The following is a 21146-nucleotide window of genomic DNA, read 5'->3' as shown; positions in this document are numbered from 1 at the left end:
GTACAGCGAACACAAGCCCCTCCCACAGTGCGGCTGATTAGAAGAGCAACACCAAACGTGAAGCAAAAACCAGTCTAAATTTGTGTTCCAGTGTTGGCACAAAGCAGGTCTACAGCATAGAGCAGATCTACAGAACAGACCTACTGCCACATTTGGCTGAAGTTTGTCTAACAAAAGTGCACAAGTGCATCTGTGTTTGTCACGTGCGTTTGGTTTGGTAAACGTGCAGAGGCTGGTAAATATCACTGCAAAACCAAAAAAGAATGTAACTCCAGTTTGGAACTTTAAAAAAATTCATTTCCTGGAACTTCTAAAAGGTTTAAAATTTTTTCACAGTTTGTAAGTGCTCACTTCAGTTTTTTCACAGTTTTGTAAACTCAAGGAAGTTCTCTTGTTGTGTGTTGTCAGTCAAAGCTCAAACTGTGGTGAGGGTCAAAAAAGGGGAGTGTTTTCAGTGCAGTTTGTTTGGCTTTGTATTAGGTAGATCATTTTGACTTGGTCATTTTGTAAGTAGCTCGCATGCTGAAAAAGTGTTAGCACCCCTGTTTTAGATGAATATTCTGATTTTAAAAGTCCCCATTATAACACCCTCAGACACAAGCACACTAGGTGTTCTTTAATACCACACTGTGGAATAAATCCAAGCAATGAAATAACATCTCTGTAGAGACAAGCTCGTGGCGCCACTGGAAAAGTTACATAGTGCATTTCACTATTCAACTCAGCTGTGTAGTTGGCTGTTTGTGAAAGTAAATTAGCATAATTGAATTTAGTGCGTTTTTTTCTCATAATACATTAAATCCATTGCACAGCCTCTCAAGAAGAAATCCCATTACATTTGGATAAAGTGATGAATGGCCTGCTCTCGTCTTACGTCACGTTGAGTTCTGTTAGGCTCACCCCAGATGCTCTCTCATCCTCAACACTTATATTTCACACAGACAAATGAACGGGACATGATGACGGCCGGCGGCGGGTGGAGGGCGGAGGGTGGAGGGCGGAGGCGTCGGTGATGATGGGATGAGGGGTCAGAACGGTGGATTTATCTCAACCAGAGCCTTGACTTTACAGGTGATGATGGAGTGAAGGAGATGGAGAGGCTGAGGAGGCTGGTGGTTCTGCTGATGCGGTGGATTGGGGGTGTGGAAAGGGCTGGAGGAAGGAAGGAAGAGAAAATGCATTATATGGACTGGTCGAGATATGATTGGTCAAGAGACAAACATAACAAGCTGTGATTGGCTGACAGCAACAGACAGGTGACATGGTAGGAAGAAGAAGTGTGCAAAAATATCCAAATATCGATATATCCTAATACTAAATTTGCTGATACAGTATCTGCTGTATCATCAAGAGTATTTTTGGTATCTCTTAGTTGTTTTTTGTGACCATACTACAATTTAGTTAGACAGAAACTTGTTTATGAATACAGTTGACATTTTTAGTTTTTCTGATGATTGAAAAAAATGTATTTCGTATTCACTTTGCACAAGTAGAGGTTTAACAAAAAATACTGTTACTAAAATTATGGGGGACGCTGTGATTCCCAGGCCTAGTAGGAACATGACAGGAAATACATTATTGGGCATATATTTGTGAGCTACATTATGAAGTACTGCACTGCTTTGTGGAATTTCACCAAACTTCAAGAGCGTAGGACAGGTTAGATTACACAGTTACATAACAAATTTACTTCACAGATTTTATACAGAATCTTGCCTAGGGCTTTTATAATTAAAATGTCAGGTCGGGAAGGACAACTGCTGCATTTAAATTTAGTAATTTAGCTCTGCTTTAGCTCTACTTTTTACCTTTTGTTCAGTAGAGATTGGCAATTCTAGGGCTGAATCATCCAAATTATTCTAGTGAAGGTGTCTGGAGTTTAAAAACACAATGGAGCACATCACAGTCACGTCACATATTAGAACTGAGTGTTTTCTGTTTGCAGGGTTCGTACGTTAAAAAAGTGTGAATGAAACAAAACACAACACAGAACGTCAAACCGTGCAGTTTCTATGTAAAGTCTATGTGGACGCGCGTCTTGGGCGTCACCGTGGCACGAATCTGGCATTTTTGCATCAGCGTCAGAAGTTGAAAATGCTGAGGTTTTCACGTCAGACGTGCCACATCAACCAATCAGGGACGAGTATCCAGAAACGTAGCAACGTTGTTATCAGGAAGAGAAAGACCCGACAACTGGAGCGAGAGCCACAAACATTAGTGGAGCATACACCACAATCACCGAGCCGATTGTGAGGACTACACCAGAACCAGCCCAGGACTAAACCAGGACTAGACCAGGACTAAACCGAGACTAGACCGAGACTAAACAGGGACTATACCGGGACTAGACCGGGACTAGACAGGAACAGGGACTATACCGGGACTAGACCGGGACTAGACCGGGACTAAACAGGGACTATACCGGGACTAGACAGGAACAGGGACTATACCGGGACTAGACCGGGACTATACCGGGACTAGACCGGGACTATATACCGGGACTAGACCGGGACTAGACAGGGACTATACCGGGACTAGACAGGACTAGACAGGGACTAGACCGGGACTAGACAGGGACTATACCGGACTAGACCAGGACTAGACAGGGACTAGACAGGGACTATACCGGGACTAGACCGGGACTAGACCGGGACTATACCGGGACTAGACCGGGACTAGACTAGACAGGGACTAGACCGGGACTAGATCGGGACTAGACACTAGACCGGGACTAAACAGGGACTAGTCCGGGACTAGACCGGGACTGAACCAGTGTCATTAGTGGAGTATACATATATATTCACCGTAGTCGTTGAGTCGATCTCCTCCACTGTTTTATGTAATAAAAACACTAAAGTCTCTCTCAGTTTGGTCTGACATCGTTTCGGGAAAAGAGCGGGACCGGGCTCTTGTTTCCAGGGCAACGGGCGTGCTTCAAGTATTTTTCTCCCTTTTGTCCACGGTGTCAAAGATGCGCGTCGGGGGCGTCTAAACTCAAATGCAAAGGTGTCCCAATAGAGGCATCAAGGCGTTTTTTGACGCTTTGGTGTTAAGTCTAGTGCTTAGAAAATGTTTTGCAGCTGTTAAAATGTTAGTAAAAGTAAAGGGGCTGTCACACCTTGATGACTTAGCCAGATTATGCCAGTTTATGAAAAATTGGGCAAATGCACATCAGGTACATCAGATAAGTCATAGGTACATTTTGTTTAAGTTTCGAGCACGTTGAAGCACGCTGGCATACGTCGACTATGGCAAGGTCGTAGAAAAATTTTGAGCATGCTGAAAATGTCTCAACGTATTTCAGCTCGTGTTTATACGTCCTGCATACGGGGGTCATAAGCTGCAGGCGAGATTTATGTGATCGTTGACACACATTCACGCATGTTAATTGTAAGTTGCTCATAAGTCCAAATACGTTGATAATGTCTAGTGTACTCATAACTTATGAGTAACAGAAAGAACAAAAATGTGGCTGTTTGCTGCAGGTGTTCCAATGAGTGGGAGCAGGTAGAGGGTGCTCTTGGAAAAAAAAAGGATCAAAACTAAAACACAATGGACTCCAGGCACTCCAAACAAGTAAAAAAAAAGTTTTTAAAAAATCGCATGAGGAAAAACTATAGTTAAAAGGCCTTTATTTAAATGGCCAAAGGCAACATGTTTTGACCTTAATTGGTCTTCATCAGGGCTTTTCCTTGTATGATTTAAATTATTATTTTTTTTTTTTACTTCTTTGGAGTGCCTGGAGTCCATTGCGTTTTAACTTATGAGTAACTTTGAACCTATGTGTAATTTACACTGAACTTACTTCCAACGCATATTGATGTATGCAGATGTATTTGACATGTTCAGACGACCACAGAACTTACTGAACATGTTTCTAACTTATAGCTACTGTATAATGGTGTATTGGCAGCGTGTAGGGAAATTGGTACATTGAAAATGGGGAAACCGTCAGTACTTCTCCAGACATCATGGTGAGCAGACCCCGTGGTGCCACCCGCTACACAGATCAACCGAGAGATGGAGGATCTGGTGAGGCTGAGACGAGAATAAAATACTAGCTGTCCTCCAACACCAGCGTGATCTCATCCATTTGTCTCTGTACCAGTTGCGTGCCAATAAAGCCAGGAGAAGAAGAGATTAACAACGGAGAAGGAACTGGGTGAGACCGTGGATCGGGAGGTGACGGCAATTTGACATGTATGATCAGCTGATGGTGGATATGCTGCCGTGCACTATGCATACGTTAGACTGTGGTTGGGCATAAGTTGTGGATGGTGGCAACACGCTACGCATTAGTTGGTATAGTATAGTTATCAAAACGTTCTATATAAGTTACTAATACGTTGTGTATACGTCCGACTCGTTATGAATACACTATGTACACATCCAAAATTGACAAATCATCAATAGTCAATATTTCAGCCTACGCCAGTGTTTTAAAGGGATAGTTTGGGTTTTTTGACATGAATCTGTGTGTCGTCCCCGTGAGCAGTGTCGTGCATCCACACTGACTTACCCCCGAAAGCGTCCGGTGAGCCGAGATACTGGCCATTTTTGGGGCTGACAAAAATAGTCCGGCAAAGTTGGCTGGGGACAGTATAATAAAGCGTTTTTCTTCTCAAAACAATATGTGTTCAAAAGAGTGATACATTTACATCACAAAACCATCGTCCTCCAAAAAGTAAGACCTCATAATCACTTGGCACTATTTTCTCTCCGTTCGTATCACTGCGTGCTGCCGCCAGGTGACAGCCGCGCCTGGTTCACAGCCTGGATAATCAAGAGTCTGCACCATTTTTTAGATATATTCTTATTCTTATGTATCTTATACAAACTTATATACTTATGACTCTAGCTCTCACGTTAGCTCTCTCGTGTCGTGGCAGTCTGCGCATGTAAACACTGCAGAACAACTGAAGAAAGTGATGGATTCGTGCGCGGCTGTCACCTGGTGGCAGCACGCAGTGATACGAATGGAGAGAAAATAGTGCCAAGCGATTATGAGGTCTGACTTTTTGGAGGACGATGGTTTTGTGATGCAAACAAATCACTCTTTTGAACACAGATTGTTTTGAGAAGAAAAACACTTTATTTTACTGTCCCCAGCCAACTTGCCGGACTACTTTTGTCAGCACCAAAAACGGCCAGTATCTGGGCTCACCGGACGCTGTCGGGGGTAAGTCAGTGTGGATGCACGACACTGTTCATTGGGATGCCATACAGATTATGTCAAAAAACCCAAACTATCCCTTTAAGGAAATTCTGGTATGTCAGCATATGCTGGCTAAATCATCAAGGTGTGACAGGGCCATTACTTAAAAAAAAATCATTTGTCAACCACTAGCCTTATCTCAACTTAAGGTAACATAAAGTAAAAGGCCTGTTCATGGCTACAAAAACATATTACAGTAGCAAGCACAGCTACATAATAACTTGGTCCCTCACCTTTCAGGTTTTATAATTTTGGTTTCTGATAGGTAGAGGTATTCTGTTTTATTACTCATCTCTACTTCCTTCCAACTTTTTTCCACTTTTTTCTACTTTTATTCACAGACTGCCACTTAACTGATATAAAACTATGATAAATACTGACCACAGGTACTATCCCATCAAACAGGACAAAATTAGAAAAACATGAACCAAAACAAAACATTCTAAATTCACCCACACATTCTTTGATAAAATGTAGGTCTATCACTAACCCTCTCCTGTGTTCCAAACTTCCCATCAGCCACCAGGTGAACCTCGTAGGTGAAGTTCATGGTCATAGCCAGTTTAATGAGGAGGTCGATGCAGAAGCCGTAGCAGCACTGAGGGACCGTTGGACGACCTGAACATAAAGCGGGGGTTAGCGTGTGCAGGCGTGTGACCCAGACTCAACCCTGTCTCGTGATGACCCGTACCTGGGATGGTCTCATTGGGCCCGGTGCAGATGACCTTCTTGATGAGCACTCCGTTGGGGGTCATCTCCTCTTTGCACGTGCCGTCCAGCTGTGTGGGCTTCACATAAACGAACGGCTCCTGGTGAATGGTCACGATCTGAAATACACACGGGGGTCATATAACTCATGTTCTTCTTCATTTCTAGACTCGTAAATGGGATTCAAATGTTACTTCCTCTTGTAAGATTCTTGTACTGTCTACTGTACAGAGCCTGCACTACACCCAGTGTTGGGAAGGTGACTTTTAAAATGTATTCCCCTACAGATTACAGATTACATACACCAAAATGTAGTTTGTAAAGTAATCCATTAAATTACTTAAAGTGAGTAACATAATCTGAATACTTTAGATGACTTGATTTGCTGTAAAGGAGCAAAGACGAGGAAATCTTCACATAAGAAGTTTTGTCTGCTAAAAGACAATGAAAAGCCCAGACTTTACTTAACCGAATTAAAAATATTATTGATAGAAGAGGAGGAGATACGTCCACACAGCATGATTTAGTCCTGGTTTAGTCCTGGTTTAGACCTGTTTTTTTGTCCTGGTTTTAGTCCTGGTTTAGACATGATTTAGACATGGTTTAGACCTGGTTTAGACCTGGTTTAGTCCTGGTTTAGTCCTGGTTTAGACCTGGTTTAGATCTAGTTTAGACCTAGTTTAGACCTGGTTTTAGTCCTGGTTTAGACATGGTTTAGACCTGGTTTAGACCTGGTTTAGACCTGGTTTAGATCTAGTTTAGACCTGGTTTAGACCTGGTTTTAGTCCTGGTTTTAGTCCTGGTTTAGTCCTGGTTTAGATCTAGTTTAGACCTGGTTTTAGATCTGGGGATACAGCCCGAAATGTGAAAACAGGAAAATACCGCCATGTAATCCATTTATTTCAACAAAGTAACTGTAATCTAATTACCCCTCACTGAAACAGTAACTGTAACTGAATACAGTTACTCATAATTTGTACTCTGATTATGTAACTCCTGTTACTCCCCAACACTGACTACACCATCATGTGATCAGACTGCAGACTGAAGTGGACTAAGGGAATGTAACATCACCCACAATGTTCAGCTCCAGTCAAATGAAGCTCACAAGACTAGGAGTTAGAGGAGCAAATTTGGAGCCATTTTCATATTATGAATTGATTTATGAACAAAACCGCGATCTCTAAACACCAGGATCATGTAGAGCGGGTTAATACAAACATTCTACCGTATTTCCGCACTATAGAGCGCACTGAAAAGCCTTTAATTTCATCAAAAAACTACTGCACGCTTTATAATCCAGAGCACCTTATATATGAATTTATTGGGGTGTCTTAGTACGACTTTAGTAAACTACAAAGCCGCTCCACTTGCAGCATTATGGCTCCTGTAGTCAGGAGCATCAGGAGTAATACAGACTGTGATTCCTTTTAATATCAAAATGCACCTGTCAAGAGACACGCTCACAACGCCCACTTTAAACTCAAACCTGTTCTAAAGTGAAAGTGTGAGCTGCGTGGGAGCAGTGGGTGAGAGAAGGAGAACACACATTCACCAAGACAGAGAGACAGCGCCGAGCCACTTACGCCACGATCTGCCAATGGATCATGGACGCTTGGGCTAAAGATCAGTATCAACTGTGGTCCGAGCTTTCACCAAGACCAGAATCATCACTGAACTGAACTCCAGGGAACAGTAACCACACTGACTCAGATAATGACAGAGGGATGTGGGCGTGTGGACGCTGGAATCACCCAACTGTTTGAACAGTTATGAGTTAATTGTGAACACACTAACAATTTAGCGTCTCAGACAGTATTTTTTTATGTGTTACAATAAAACAAAGTTGAGAGTTATTGTGAACGTGTTAAATAAAGTTTGACGGACTTATCTAACTGTTGTGTTTCGTTTAATGTGCCTTATAGTCCAGTGTGGTTTTTATGTGAAAAAAGTTCAAAAATAGACCATTCAATGACAGTGCACCTTATAATCCAGAGCCCCTATAGTGCGCAAAATATGGTAATACCGAAAGGAGGAGTCTGACAGCAGCAGTTACAGAGAGAGGGGCAACGTTTTCTCAATACAAAGTCAACTGAAAACAAAGTCGATGAAGCTGGACGCGCGCCCATGCTCACTTTCTATTTGGCACGCGGCAGTTCACGGGTTAGCTATGTTTGTAGATACAGTGTAGGCATGTGGCACATCTGAGGAAGACTACAGGGGGCAGTAAACAGAAGCTCCTGTCTGACAAAAACAAATGTTATTTCTAAGTTTAAAATTGAAGACAGAATGAAACTTTAGCAAAGGTTACTGTGTGTTTGTGTTGTTTGTCGACTAAACTGTTCCTGCAGGGATCTTTCAACTAGAGCCGTTCTGTAACCGTAAATTTATATGTAAACATAAATAACGTTTTTTGTTTTTGTTTTTTTCCTGTGTGATAAGGCTTGCTATGTAATTCAGCCTAGTGCTTTGGTGTTATGGGAATTCAGTTATACGTCTCTTCCAAATACTTTTTATTTTTAAGTGATTTATATGTATAGACTGATGTTATTTAAAGGTATATTGTGTCACTTTTGGTGTTTCAGATGTTTCAGATGTCATTGCTCTGCCTGGAATGTTCCACAGTGTGACATTAAACAGCTCTACCTTACATTTCTTCAATTACAGGTGGATTTATAGATGGAAAGCACCTAAAACAGGCCCTGTGACTGTGAGCGGGGGTCGCCTTTCCGGCAGATCTGACCTGTACCTTGGTCTGGTTTGGTCTTCATGAAGAGAGAAACATTAAACATTCCAGACAAAACAATAACGTCTCCATGGAGAAAAGCATTTGATGGATCCTCCACTGGAAAAGTTACACAATGCACCTTTAAAGCTCCCTTCCACATCACACTAGACACACACATTTTGAAGTACGATATATTGCTGCAGAGAAATATCATGACACACGATAATATTTAAACTACTTAATACCTCTGATACAATAACAATAAAGTGTGATAATGTTACGGATGGTAGCTTTAAATCTTTTATTATGATATTTTTGTCACTATTAAAATCACAGTTCTCTAGTCTTTTAATGATGCATTGCTCATAAGAAAATGTTAATTTAGTCCAGTTCTGGAAGTGTTCACAGCGTGTAAAAGAGCACTGAGCTGTGCCGAGCCGCTGCCTGGAGCTGTTTGGACTCACTTACCTTGAGTCGAGTGGACATCTGGAAGCCCTGTGGTTTCTCCGTCTCTCCTCCAGGCCAGATGATCTTCCTCTGGTTGTTCATCACCACCTGCACACACACACACACATAACACACACATTTTTAAATCCATGTGAGTGCTCCAAATACGAAGCCGTGAATATTCACTTCTAAAATTTCCACACACTAACAAACTAGAAGGAAAGCTTAAAGGGACAGTCCAGAATTTATTGACAAAGGACCTTATTTCCTAGTGAGCCAGAGTGTTGGAGACGTGTGGAGACACTTTTTGAAATATTCATTCCAGTCCTTGTATTTGCAGAGGTCACTGGTGCTAGACTAGTGCATGTCAATGGTCATAGTTCTCCTGCCACTAAAAACACTTACCCACTCCACAAAACACCTGAAACAAATCTATTATTACACCAGACTGTCCATGTGAATATCTGTGTTACTTGTTAAACTAACTTGTTAAATCACCTTTATTTAATTCTGTTCAACGTCTGGGAGTCTAGAAGGATTCTGATTGGACAGAGACATGAATGTATTTACGTCAACCGGAAGAAAACACACAGCTGCTACCGGCTCTTTTGTCATCTCGGTTTGTTGTTACGCCACGGACACAAACTTTTTTCCGCAGTGGTTCTGATGATAATTGCGCAGCAGCTGGAGAATTCTCTCATCATGCTTTAGGTCAGTTGAGGAGGAGAAGGGAGGAAGAAGACAAAGTGAGTGTGAGGCTGCTCTACCTTAGCCCACTCTCACAATTCCAAAGAGACATGGATGAAAGTCCAAAGACAGGACTGGTGGAGCCGGATCACGTCAAAAGGGAGACCCAAAGAGCATGTGCTGAACGACCAGAATTGTTTTAAGAAGAATAAACATTTACATGATCAAAGAATAAATGAATTTGGCTTTAAAATCTGAATAAACCAACCACTTACTTCACCTAGGTTTAATTCCAAATAATCATTTTCATTAGGAATTAACTGTTTACATGGTCTTTTTTAAAGCAGAATTAATTTAAATTATTTTTATTTGGAATTAAAGTTTTCATGTAAACGTGACAACTGATGACTCAAACAGGGATGAATCACTCTGACTTTGTGTGGGTAAATGAGAAGAGGAAACAATTATCACATGAAAAGCTCTAAAGCAGTGGTGTCAAACATACGGCACTGGGGCCAGATCCGGCCCTCCAAGACCTTTAATCTGGCCCTTGGCTGATTTTCTACTAAAATATTTAAATTTTATTTTCTATTAAAATATTGGTAATTTTCTGTGGTGTTTATCACAGCAGCGTCTCCAGCGTCTCTGTACGTGGCCCCTCCCACCAGAGCAGCACAAATGAAGACTTGTCTCTTTCCAAACGCTCTTAAAGGACGATCGTTTTGACTGTTGACCGTGACACCCTCATCAGAAAAATGTCCAACATGAGAAAAAGTGGAGCCGAGTGCAGGATTTTCCAAGATAAATGAACTTATTCCTATTTACATACAAGTTCATGTTAAAACATTGTGTTGAAATTGCATTTTTCTTAAAGTTTCAGGTTGTTCATAATATTATAATATTTTGTAAAAGAAAGAGTTCATCATTTAAAAAAAAGATTTCTGTAATAGATTTGTGTTTCTCTGCACAAATATTTGAACTTATTTTAATTTTTGGGGTTTATATGACATGAGTTTTCTGATCCGGACCCTTTGGGATCAAAGTACGTTGGATACGGCCCCTGGACCAAAATGAGATTGACACCCCTGGGCTAAAGGCTCAGCCAGGAACACCTACTGTCCCCTGTCAGCCAATCACAGCTTCCTAATGTAAGTTTTCAACCAATCACCTTTTCAAATCATTCATATAAATATTATCTTTCCTTCATTAAAAATGCCTCACACCTGCCTAATCTCCACCGCAGCAGGAGAACTCACCGCCTCTTCAGCCTCTCCATCTCCTTTTCACCACCAAATAGTACATATTTTACAGACTAACTCAGCGTCTAAGTACCTACGTGCAGCTTCTTTATAAACTATTCAGGGCGCCTCCGTCATGTGTCAGTGTCTGTTCTGCGGCGGTGCACATAATGTATGATGTTCTGTATGAAGTGTGGTGGTGAGGGAGCTCTCGGCAGACAGGTGCGCTGAGAGGAGGCGCTGACAGGAGGCGCTGACGAGGCAGGGGGAGGCTTCTGTAATGAGCCAGCTCCACAGCACCGGCTCCAGCTTTATTAATACTCATGACCCCTGACCCTCACAGCCGGGGCCTTCATTACTGCCTCCCTGAAAGCTGCTGAGGTTGGACTTTTTCATAATCTGCTGATGGGAAGATCTGCTGTGCAATGATGAGACACAATATTTCTACTTCTCTTTTTTTCTTTTTATTCTTAAAGAGACATGTTGTGCTAAAGAGATAATTTGGAAATCCTGCTTTTTATGAAATGATCTCCTTCTGAAAAGAAATAAATGCATGTTTCCACTCTCAAAAGTCAGAAAGTGTTCCTGTGTGTTTTTAAAGTCAATGTTCACTCATGTTTAGAGTGGGACTGACGCTGCATTCAATTATCTTCCGAGTCCCACTTGACCCTCGGATTTGACGTCACATCCGAGTTTGAAGTGTATTATTATGTTTTGTGTGTTGGACTATGTGGAGTATGATTATGACTATTCCCTCATCTTATGAAAATGCTACCACTGGCGGCACGGTGGCTGAGTGGCTAGCACTCATGCCTCACAGCTAGAAGGTTCTGGGTTTGATCTTTCTGTGTGGAGTTTGCATGTTTCTCCCTGTGTCTGGATGGGTTTCCTCCGGGTGCTCCGGTTTCCCCCATCAACCCAAAACATGCTCCAGGTCCATGAACAGTTGATAGTCAAGGTCAATTAAAAACAATCAATTCAACCATTGTGTGTCCTTAGGCAAGACACTTCACCCACATTGCCTAGTATGAAAGTGGTGTGTGTGTGAGTGATGGTGGTGGTCGGAGGGACCGATGGCGCAGATTGGCATGGCAGCTGCGCTTCTGTCAGTGTGCCCCAGGGCAGCTGTGACTACAATAGTAGTTTACCATCACCAGGTATAGAGTGAATGAATAATGCTGAATAATGCTCTGTAAAGCGTCTTTGGGGACAGAAAATGTCTGTGAAAAGCGCTATATAAATGAAGACTTACTTTAATTCATTTAATTTTAGAAATTTGCACTTCATTTTATGTTATTTCTCTTCTGTTACAACCTACCAAACCCACAGGCAGAGATTACAGATGCAGTAAAGTCCTGCAGTGATACAAGTGACTGAAACTGTCATTTAAACCACCAAAGTGTCCAAACACAATGAAAACACTTCATATTTACACATCACAGTGGGCACAGCCATCTTGGATTCTGACTCGGAATCCTTGCTCAGTCGACTTTTTCCACCACTGAGGTCCGAGTCACGCTGTCCCAGGAAAAGGGGCGTGTCCCTAGGCAACTTCCTCAGAAAACCCATTCGGAAGGATAATCGAACAAAAAGAGCGGATAAACTGAGCAGCACCTGGAGGACTAAAGGGCAGAGTGAGGGGAGAGGAGCATGGATCTTTTAAAATAACTGTATAGGGTGTTGCTGTTTGTAGCTGTCTTGAGTTGGTGTAGCAGCCACTCAATACATTCATTCAGCGAAAAAATCCCTCCTGTCCAGAAAGGATTTTTCCCATAGAGCACAGTGTAATCACAAACTGCTCGTGTTTGGCTGACAGGGACCTACAGTTTGGAAAAAGGTCAGGTTTTGTGTCAAGTTTGACCTATTTTTAGAACATAAACTTTTTCTCAACTCCAGGTCTTTCAGTTGTCTTAAAAACTGTTTTTTAATCGTTAACTCCAGCTCTGCTCTGCTTCGTTGTAGCTCCTCTCGCTCTAATTGGTCAAAGTGATCAGGTGATACATGAGACCGCGCTCCTTGGTGTGCGCCCGCGGGAGAAAAGAGCACTACTGCAGATGTTCAATGGGCAGGGAGTCATGGGAAGTACCTAGCCGGGCAAAGGCTACGTTTATATGACGATGGTCTGAACAGAAGATGCAAAAGTGGCATCATGTCTTCACTTTTTATTCCACGTTTAGATGGGCATTTTCGAGAGGAAATCTGCGTGCATACAGTGACGCAAAAGTGTGTTGAATTCGATTGGGGATGCATGCCAGGTGGCTTGGTGGTGATGTATGTGATGTAAACGTGTACGCGAATTGAGCAGATCTGACCAGAGTTTTGCGTCTTGGGTAGTGTAGACAGAAACACTATGGTGGAGCCTATTCAACTTTTCCACTCTGGAGGGTGGTTTCACATTTTTTGGTTTTTAAGCCCCAAATCACCGTCACCGTCTAAACGAAAGGCACTTCCAATAAAACATTTTTTTGTTTTTACCCACAAACGTTCTCATGTAAACAGGTCCTAGGATAATCTGGAGACATGCGACATTGAGTTCAGTCCGCTGACTTAAATGAGTGGCCATTTTTAGACCCCAGGGCTTGGGGCGGAGGGGCGAGGTCTGAAGGATTAAAGGGGAGACGGAAGTCGGAGGAGGGTGCGGGATTAAGGAACATGCGTGATTTGTCTAAAACAGGGGTGGGCAAACTACAAACTACTATTATGCGTCCCTTTAAACCTTTTAATCCGGTCTGCCAAATTTAAATAAATTACAATAATATACCTTGTTGATGTTTTATTTTTCCTGCATTTCCGGTGTTTCCCAGTAGATGGCGCACTATATATACATTGAGGTGTGGCGTATTATGTTGGCCACAATGCTTTATGGGAAAGTATTCTTTTGGACTAGCTAATGACAGGAGTCATTGTATTCGGACCATGAGTGAGGTAGAAGTGTTGAAGACATAAGGCTGCACTGTTTCCAATTTGAGTGGGTTTGAAGGAAAGTGATAAGACTTACAGATGTTGTGCTACAAATCTTAACACATGGAATGTCTTAAAGGTCTGGGTTTACTGCGTGTGGAGGTGTTTTCGTGTGTAACTTTGTCATGGGCTCTGTTTCTCAATGAGATTTAAGCGCTCAGGACTCACACTCAACTGTGGTCTGCGGTGGAGCAGATCTATTCACTTTTCATGAATTCTGAAACTTATGCGTTCAAAAGTTGCAGCACGTAGTTCAGAATATTTCCTGCTTGAGCGTAAACACGAGTGCATTGGAGCCGGGCTATTAATACGTCATGTCCTGTCTGACCCTTCAGTCAAATTTTAGAACCCAATGTGGCCCGCGAGCCAAAAAGTTTGCCCACCCCTGGTCTAACATATATCCACACCTCAACCTCCACCCCTGCAGACAGGTGTTTCTGATACAATCACCTGGATGAAGCACAGTCATGTGTGATGTCACTTCGTACTTGAAATTGCAGAGGCCAGTAGAGGCAGCACACACACTTTTTGACTGCTTTTGAAGCTGTAAATTTACCTCGTTTGTACTAAAGTTGCCAAAAAAAAACCCCCCAAAATTGAACAGTTGATTTAGTGTTTTGTTCTACTTTAATTTACTTTTATTATTATATCTTTTAACAACTCAATTCATTAGGCTGCTAACCTGATGTTTCACAAAGCTCCACTCCAAAATGTGAGCAGCAGATGTAGTTACACTCTTGATCTGATTTCACTTCACCAGAGAATGCTTGGATTACTTGTCGTTTGCTTTCAAGACCACAAGTGTAAGTGAGCGGGGCATCCAAAATTGGCCAATTGGCAGTACAGCGAACAGATAGATGCTTTTAGAACAGGTCCAGTGGGATTGCATTGGCCTTTTGCTGACCTCAGACGAACAAACTGTGTGTCTGGTTTGGTCAGCTGCTTCCTCTGAGCACAGACACGGGGCCAGCTGTATTTATCGCTCCACACTCCACACACCTCCCTGTCTGAGCCCAGTGATGTAACGCTCGCCGCTCACTGCGACGACATCATACTGTACCGCACGTCTGTTTGTGTAGTCTCATTATTATCTGCTGTAAATAATCATTATCTATGCCTCGAACAGGGAGCCAGTCAGAGTGTGTTTGGAGGGTCACGTGACTGGCAGCACTGTACTGGATTACTCTGTTGTAGGCGTTTTAACCATTACAGATCTGTGTGCGCTCATAGACCTTCTGTTCACCCCATCACTGTGCTGGACCAAACTAAAAATGATCATATTCACAAAGTCGTCTTTTCTATCAAACCTAAAACTTAGACAATGATGGCAGACCAACAGGGAGACATCTCAAACTGGGCAAAACATTATAGAAAGAGTGCCAATAGACCCGGACCAGATAGGAAGGGACCAAAACTCAACAAAGCACAGACTGAAGAAACACAAGTCTCACAGGAGAAAGAAAAGCCAAAGTTTATGCTGCTCCTATACCCACAGAAATGAGAACTGAAAATAATAATAATAATAATATTCCACCCAGACATGCTGCTGAAGTTCTTAATGTTGGACAAAATTGGTGTAAACCCCATCAGCCATTTGAAGCGTATCCTCAGAGCCCACCGAAAGAACAAAGACCATCAAGATGTGTTCCAAGAAAGGCAGGTGACCGCAAGACAATTGAAAACAGCGAAGAGAAACCAGCTTCTGAAAGTAAACAAACTTGTCAGTCACTGAAAGTTCAGGCCCCCACACAAAAGCCTGACATGATGAGGTGTTTCCTTCAAAACCATCTAAAATACTGTACATCTTTCCAAGAATGGCAGGTGACAGGCAGAAGGTAGTGAAGAAAAAAACAGCTCCAAAGTCTGAGAGACCTTCAGGAGCCCAGCAAAAAGAACAGAAGAAAACATGTGCCAAGGCCAGATTATATATTTTTACTGTATATATATCAAAACCATTAATAATAATTAGGCAGATGCTATTTGCACCCTGGGTGTAAAAAACTAACATTGTTATTCACACACAGGGCAAATAGCCATTGTTGCTATTTACACCCAGGTGTATTTAGCGTGGCACACAGAAGGGCACCCGGGTGTTCCTAGACAAAAATGCTATTTACACCCAGCTTATTTATTAAAACGAAACTCACTGTCACTACAAACATACAGGCACCAGCCCAGTGAAAATCAGTAATATTTGATGGTTTGGGTTTTTTTTACTCAAAATGATGCGGACTCATCGATCAATTATTTGCAGTCTGCACCTAATGATTTAGTCCCAAATAAATCCTGTTTTAGTCCTGGTTTGACTTGGTTTTAGTCCTGTTTTAAAACTGGTTTTAGTTCTAGTTTAGTTCTGATTTAGTCTTGGTTTTAGTCCTGGTTTTAGTTCTGGTTGAGTCCTGCTTTTAGTTCTGGTTTAGAGGTGCATGGGAAGAGGCATGGTCCACGCGCTGTACGGGGGAACACGCGGTTTACGGGAGGAAACACGGCTTACGGGAGCAGCAGGAGACGCATATGGTCTATGGGTCCATGCAGCGTATGTGAGAAGGGGTAACGCCAAGGTAAGGGGCCTCTATTGGTTTACGGGGCCCTATTCAATGTGCGTACTGTGCGTATTGGGTGAACTGGTACTGACATTGTATCATGCACTGTGACAGCATGGGGCCATGTGAAAAAATCCACGATAACCAACAGGTTTGGAAAGGCTGGACTGCTGCATGATGAAGAGGACAGCACACGAATTTGCCTGGAGACGAAAGTGACATGGGAGCCGACGTAAATAAAGTGACTGTACATGAGTGAAATGACTGTTGAAAAAAGAGACACACTGAACCTGCACACGTACGACATGCACATGTACGATCTGCACATGTATGATCTCTGTAAAGTTTAACATGAACCATCTCCAGAACAGACTCACCACTGTCCGACAGAAGCTCCGCATCAGGCACAGAGCAAACTGTTTTTTTTTTGGGGGGGGTATTTTATGCAAAAATGTAGCATTATAATCTCAAACGGGCTGATGTCGCTCTATAGTAGTTCTGGTGCTTACGAGGGCCAAATGCTTACATTTGAACCACTTTTAATGTTTCCATTCTCTTACTCGAGGCTGCACTTGAACTGCTGAATAGACAGATCAACTAACATAACCGCTAACTATATATCGCACAAGCTAAATAAACTGCCCATGATGCTGTGATGTCTTCAACTTAATTACCCAAATATTAATGGTCGGACAGGCATTGCAAATATATTTTGTAGCAACATTGATTTACCTTTACCTTGCTTTACCCTACCTTCATTTTGAATTTTATTTCTTTGGATTCTCAAATCCAGCTTCCCGCACTTTTCACAGGAAATGACGTAAGCAGACGTGTCACTGTTCCCTTTTTTCTTGAGATGGGTGTAAATAGAATCCTGTCAATTGAACTATTAACACCCAGGGTGCAAATAGACACTCCGTAATAATTATTTGTCATTATTTTATATGAATGTAGACTTCCTTAAATCAGGTTTTTGAAGCCCTGGCAAAGGAGAAATTCAAATTGTCAACTGAACAAATGTTTATTTATCATTTATTTATATCTAAGTAAATGTTTGTCTAGTTGACAAATTGCCATGGATTCTACCTGGACGACTGAGGGATTCTACACACGTTCTGAAGGCCTGACAAAGTCCCAGCGAGGGAGTAATTATAACCTAATTACAAAAACATTAAACATCAGAAATCAGGCAGTAAACAAGGACAGACACGCCAGAGATGTGTCAAAAATTAGAACTCAGTGTGCTTTAATTTCAAGAAAAACACAATGAAAGATGATTCTGTAGTGCCACTTCAAACTTTTCATGGGATTTATCAGAGCTCAAGCCACAAAACAATCAACGTAAAAATGTACTGCTCTTCTGGGTCTGTCCCACATGGAGACCAGGTGGTGCTGGCTGAGCAGGTGAAGAGATGTTCTGTAGGATGCTCGGCTTCAGTCCGTACTACGATCGAGTTCAAACAGTCCAGTATTTTTGTTGTTCAACAGCAGGGGCCTGTACGGCATCATAATCTTTCTTTTCCTCACAGCACAATTGAATCAAACCTCAGTATACAACAAACTTGGTCAGAGCCTTCTCATAATGTCATGTATTAGTCAGGCCATCTCCACACAACATTTAGCTTTGACTTTTCCAACTTTCCACTCAATTCGCCGTGATTCATATTTGATCTGATGAGAGCGCGCCTCATGATTCATGCGCATGTTTTTATACGCCTAAAGTATGCCATAAATGAATAAATGTGAGTTTAAATGGCAGACTCGGCCCAGAGAAAGTATGAGAGGGGCACAGAGAGCAGGACAGCAGCACAGGGACTGGTTCAGAGGGAGGAGAGACGGCCCCACGCAAGGTCAACTAAAGATAGAAAACTAGGCTGGACACTGACGAGAAGGACAGTGCAACGAACCCTGAATGTTCTTGGAAATAATCTTTTAGTATTTTGCCTCCTCCTTTTACCTAGATTTTTGACATTTTTAAACAAAGACAAAACAAAATAGCAAATGATTTAACGTTTTCTCAGTCCGATGACACTAACTCATGACTTGTGAAATGTTATGGCTTTGTCTGGAATGTTCCACAGTATAGATTAAACTTGTCTATCATGAGGGAGACAGGTTACAGCACTACGCCTCTATTCACAGAAGGAATTAATGTATTTTTGAGCAGTGGAAACACCTGTGATGAATAAATGTTGGCGATGGATATGTTTAAAGTTATACCATGGAACATTCCAGGCAGAGCAATAATATCTCCATGGAGACGTTTACTGCACTGACAAAAGCGTGTCCTAACTGTGAGCGGGCTTGCCTCTCCACAAACCTGACTCTTATTTGGACTGGAGGATGGTCGCTCCTGTGTGTTTCCATGGAAATGTTGTTCCTTTGGCTGGATATCTCCAGGGAGAATGTTCTGAAGTGTGGCTTTAACTTTCTATTACCATGGAAATATGATGGTGATGTGCCACTTCCAGAAACTTATATGCTGTACCTTTAAATATATTTTACATCTAAACTGCTTCTTCAATTAATTTTTACTTAAATTTTGCATATAGGACCTCATTTCCTAGTGAGCCAGAGTGTTGGAGACGTGTGGAGACGCGTTTTTAAATATTCCATCCAGTCCTTGTATTTGCAGAGGTCACTGGTGCTTAGACTAGTGCATGTCAATGGCCATAGTTCTCCTGCCGCTAAAAACAGTCTTACCTACGAAAGCTGAGAGGGGTCACAACAAACGCAAACGCCGCAACAAAAAGCCACCACACACCAAAAAAAGGACTCTATTTTAATGCAAACGCCGCAACAAATACAAACGCCACAACACAAACGCCGCAACACATTAAAAAGAAGAACTACGACATGAAAAGTAAAGGAACGGAGAAGTTGGAAATGTAAGTAAAAGTAATTTATTGTTTTATCATTATTCATTCACGTTGTAGTTCTTCTTCACTTGCCGCTTGATCGGTCCGTCAGAAAATAGAGTCCCGCGGTCACTTCCGTTGTGGCTTTTTAATGTGTTGTGGCTTTTTAATGCGCTGCGGCATTTGCTTTTGTGTTGTGGCGTTTGTATTTGTAGCAGCGTTTGCATTAAAATAGAGTCCCGCTGTCATTTCCGTTGTGGCTTTTTTTGGTGTGTTGTGGCTTTTTGTTGTGTTGTCGCGTTTGTATTTGTTGTGACCCCTTTCGGCTTCCGTACTTACCCACTCCACAAAACACCCGAAGCAAATCTATTATTACACCAGACTGTCCATGTGAATGTCTGTGTTGATAGAATAATTTTAGAAGTAAAACCAAACTTGCATTTGAAAGATTTATACCTGAGCAGCAGCAGCGAGTTATGCTTCCTGAAAGTTTGGCAGCAGCTGACTGATATTTGAGAAAATAGTCCTTCAACATGTGACGTTTCATGCGATGCAAGGTTAGTTTTATTTCAAACGTTATTCTATCAACACAGACATTGACATGGACAGTCTGGTGTAATAATAGATTTGTTTCAGGTGTTTCGTGGAGTGGGTAAGACTGTTTTTAGTGGCAGGAGAACTATGACCATTGACATGCATTAGCCTTGCTCCAGTGACCTCTGGCTCACTAGGAAATGAGGCACTATGTCCAAAATTCCAAACTGTCCCTTGAATAGTAAATAATAGTATTTTACTTACTAATTTTATTTATTTATTTTTTTTTTTTTGCCTGAGCAGCCAGTCCCTTCTACATTCTGTCTGAATCCAGAAAAGAAAGGAACCGGACCAGAGAGCGCGAAGAGCCGTCTTAAGTTGAGATGATCCAGCCACAGAAGCTCATGTGTGCCACGTGTCTCTCAAAAGCAGAAGACATCCTTACAAAATTCCAGCTGTTTCTCAGACCTTTATGTTGTTTTTCCTCCTTTTTGTGTAAACAGCCATGTTTGTTTTTGACACAAACAGAAAATGCATTTCTCTGATTGGTTAATCCACCTGTCAATCACGCCCTCTGAAATCAGGGAGACGAGATACAGCTCCAGATCCACTCGTCTTTGTTAAGTTTTGTCAAAATGTGTGGTTCTAGCAGGCCTGGTAAACATATTTAGGCCTCTCTACTCACCTCTGGGACCAACTTTAACGTCCTTTATTACATGAAATTGACTTTTGAGTTTTTGAGCTTTTAGCTTTTATGTTACAATGCTGTTACCTCCTCAAAAACAGATCTGGACTTGTGTTTTGTTTCATTAACATGTTTGAGTAATCCTTTATTATTAGTCTGTCTACATTTCAAAAGTTCAAAATGCTCTGTTCCACCTTGTGATGTCATCAAGCAGTACCATTCAAATTAACAGTTATACCATTTACTTTCAGTAGAGATTGACAGTTCTAAGGCTGAAATCATCCAAATGATTCATCTGAAGGTGTATGGAGTTTAGAAACACAGTGGAGCACTTTCTGTATTACCACATGACATCACAAGGTCGAACAGAGTGTTTCTGTTTTAGATATGCAGGATTTGTGTTAAACATGTGAATGAAACAAAACACAACTCCAGGTTCGTTTGTGATGAGGAAAGTACATTATAACACACATCAAAAAATAGTGTGTTATAAGTGAAATGAGTTGTGTGCTTCACAAAAGAAGTGACATCGCATAGTTTGA

General features: G+C 41.8%; 1 protein-coding gene across 1 annotated transcript in view; it reads right to left on the bottom strand.

Moving 5' to 3' along the window:
• Positions 1–21146, bottom strand: part of grin1a (glutamate receptor, ionotropic, N-methyl D-aspartate 1a) — a 113782-nt gene that overhangs the window by 24244 nt on the left and 68392 nt on the right. The window contains 3 exon segments of the mRNA XM_055153535.1: positions 5706–5833; positions 5907–6042; positions 9120–9206. Of these exon segments, the coding sequence (XP_055009510.1) occupies positions 5706–5833; positions 5907–6042; positions 9120–9206 (351 nt within the window).

The sequence above is a fragment of the Boleophthalmus pectinirostris genome, unplaced genomic scaffold, assembly GCF_026225935.1.
Source record: "Boleophthalmus pectinirostris isolate CB_2022bp ecotype Guang Dong unplaced genomic scaffold, ASM2622593v1 HiC_scaffold_18, whole genome shotgun sequence".
Taxonomy (NCBI): Eukaryota; Metazoa; Chordata; class Actinopteri; order Gobiiformes; family Gobiidae; genus Boleophthalmus; species Boleophthalmus pectinirostris.
This window is presented reverse-complemented; position numbering and strand designations above follow the sequence as displayed.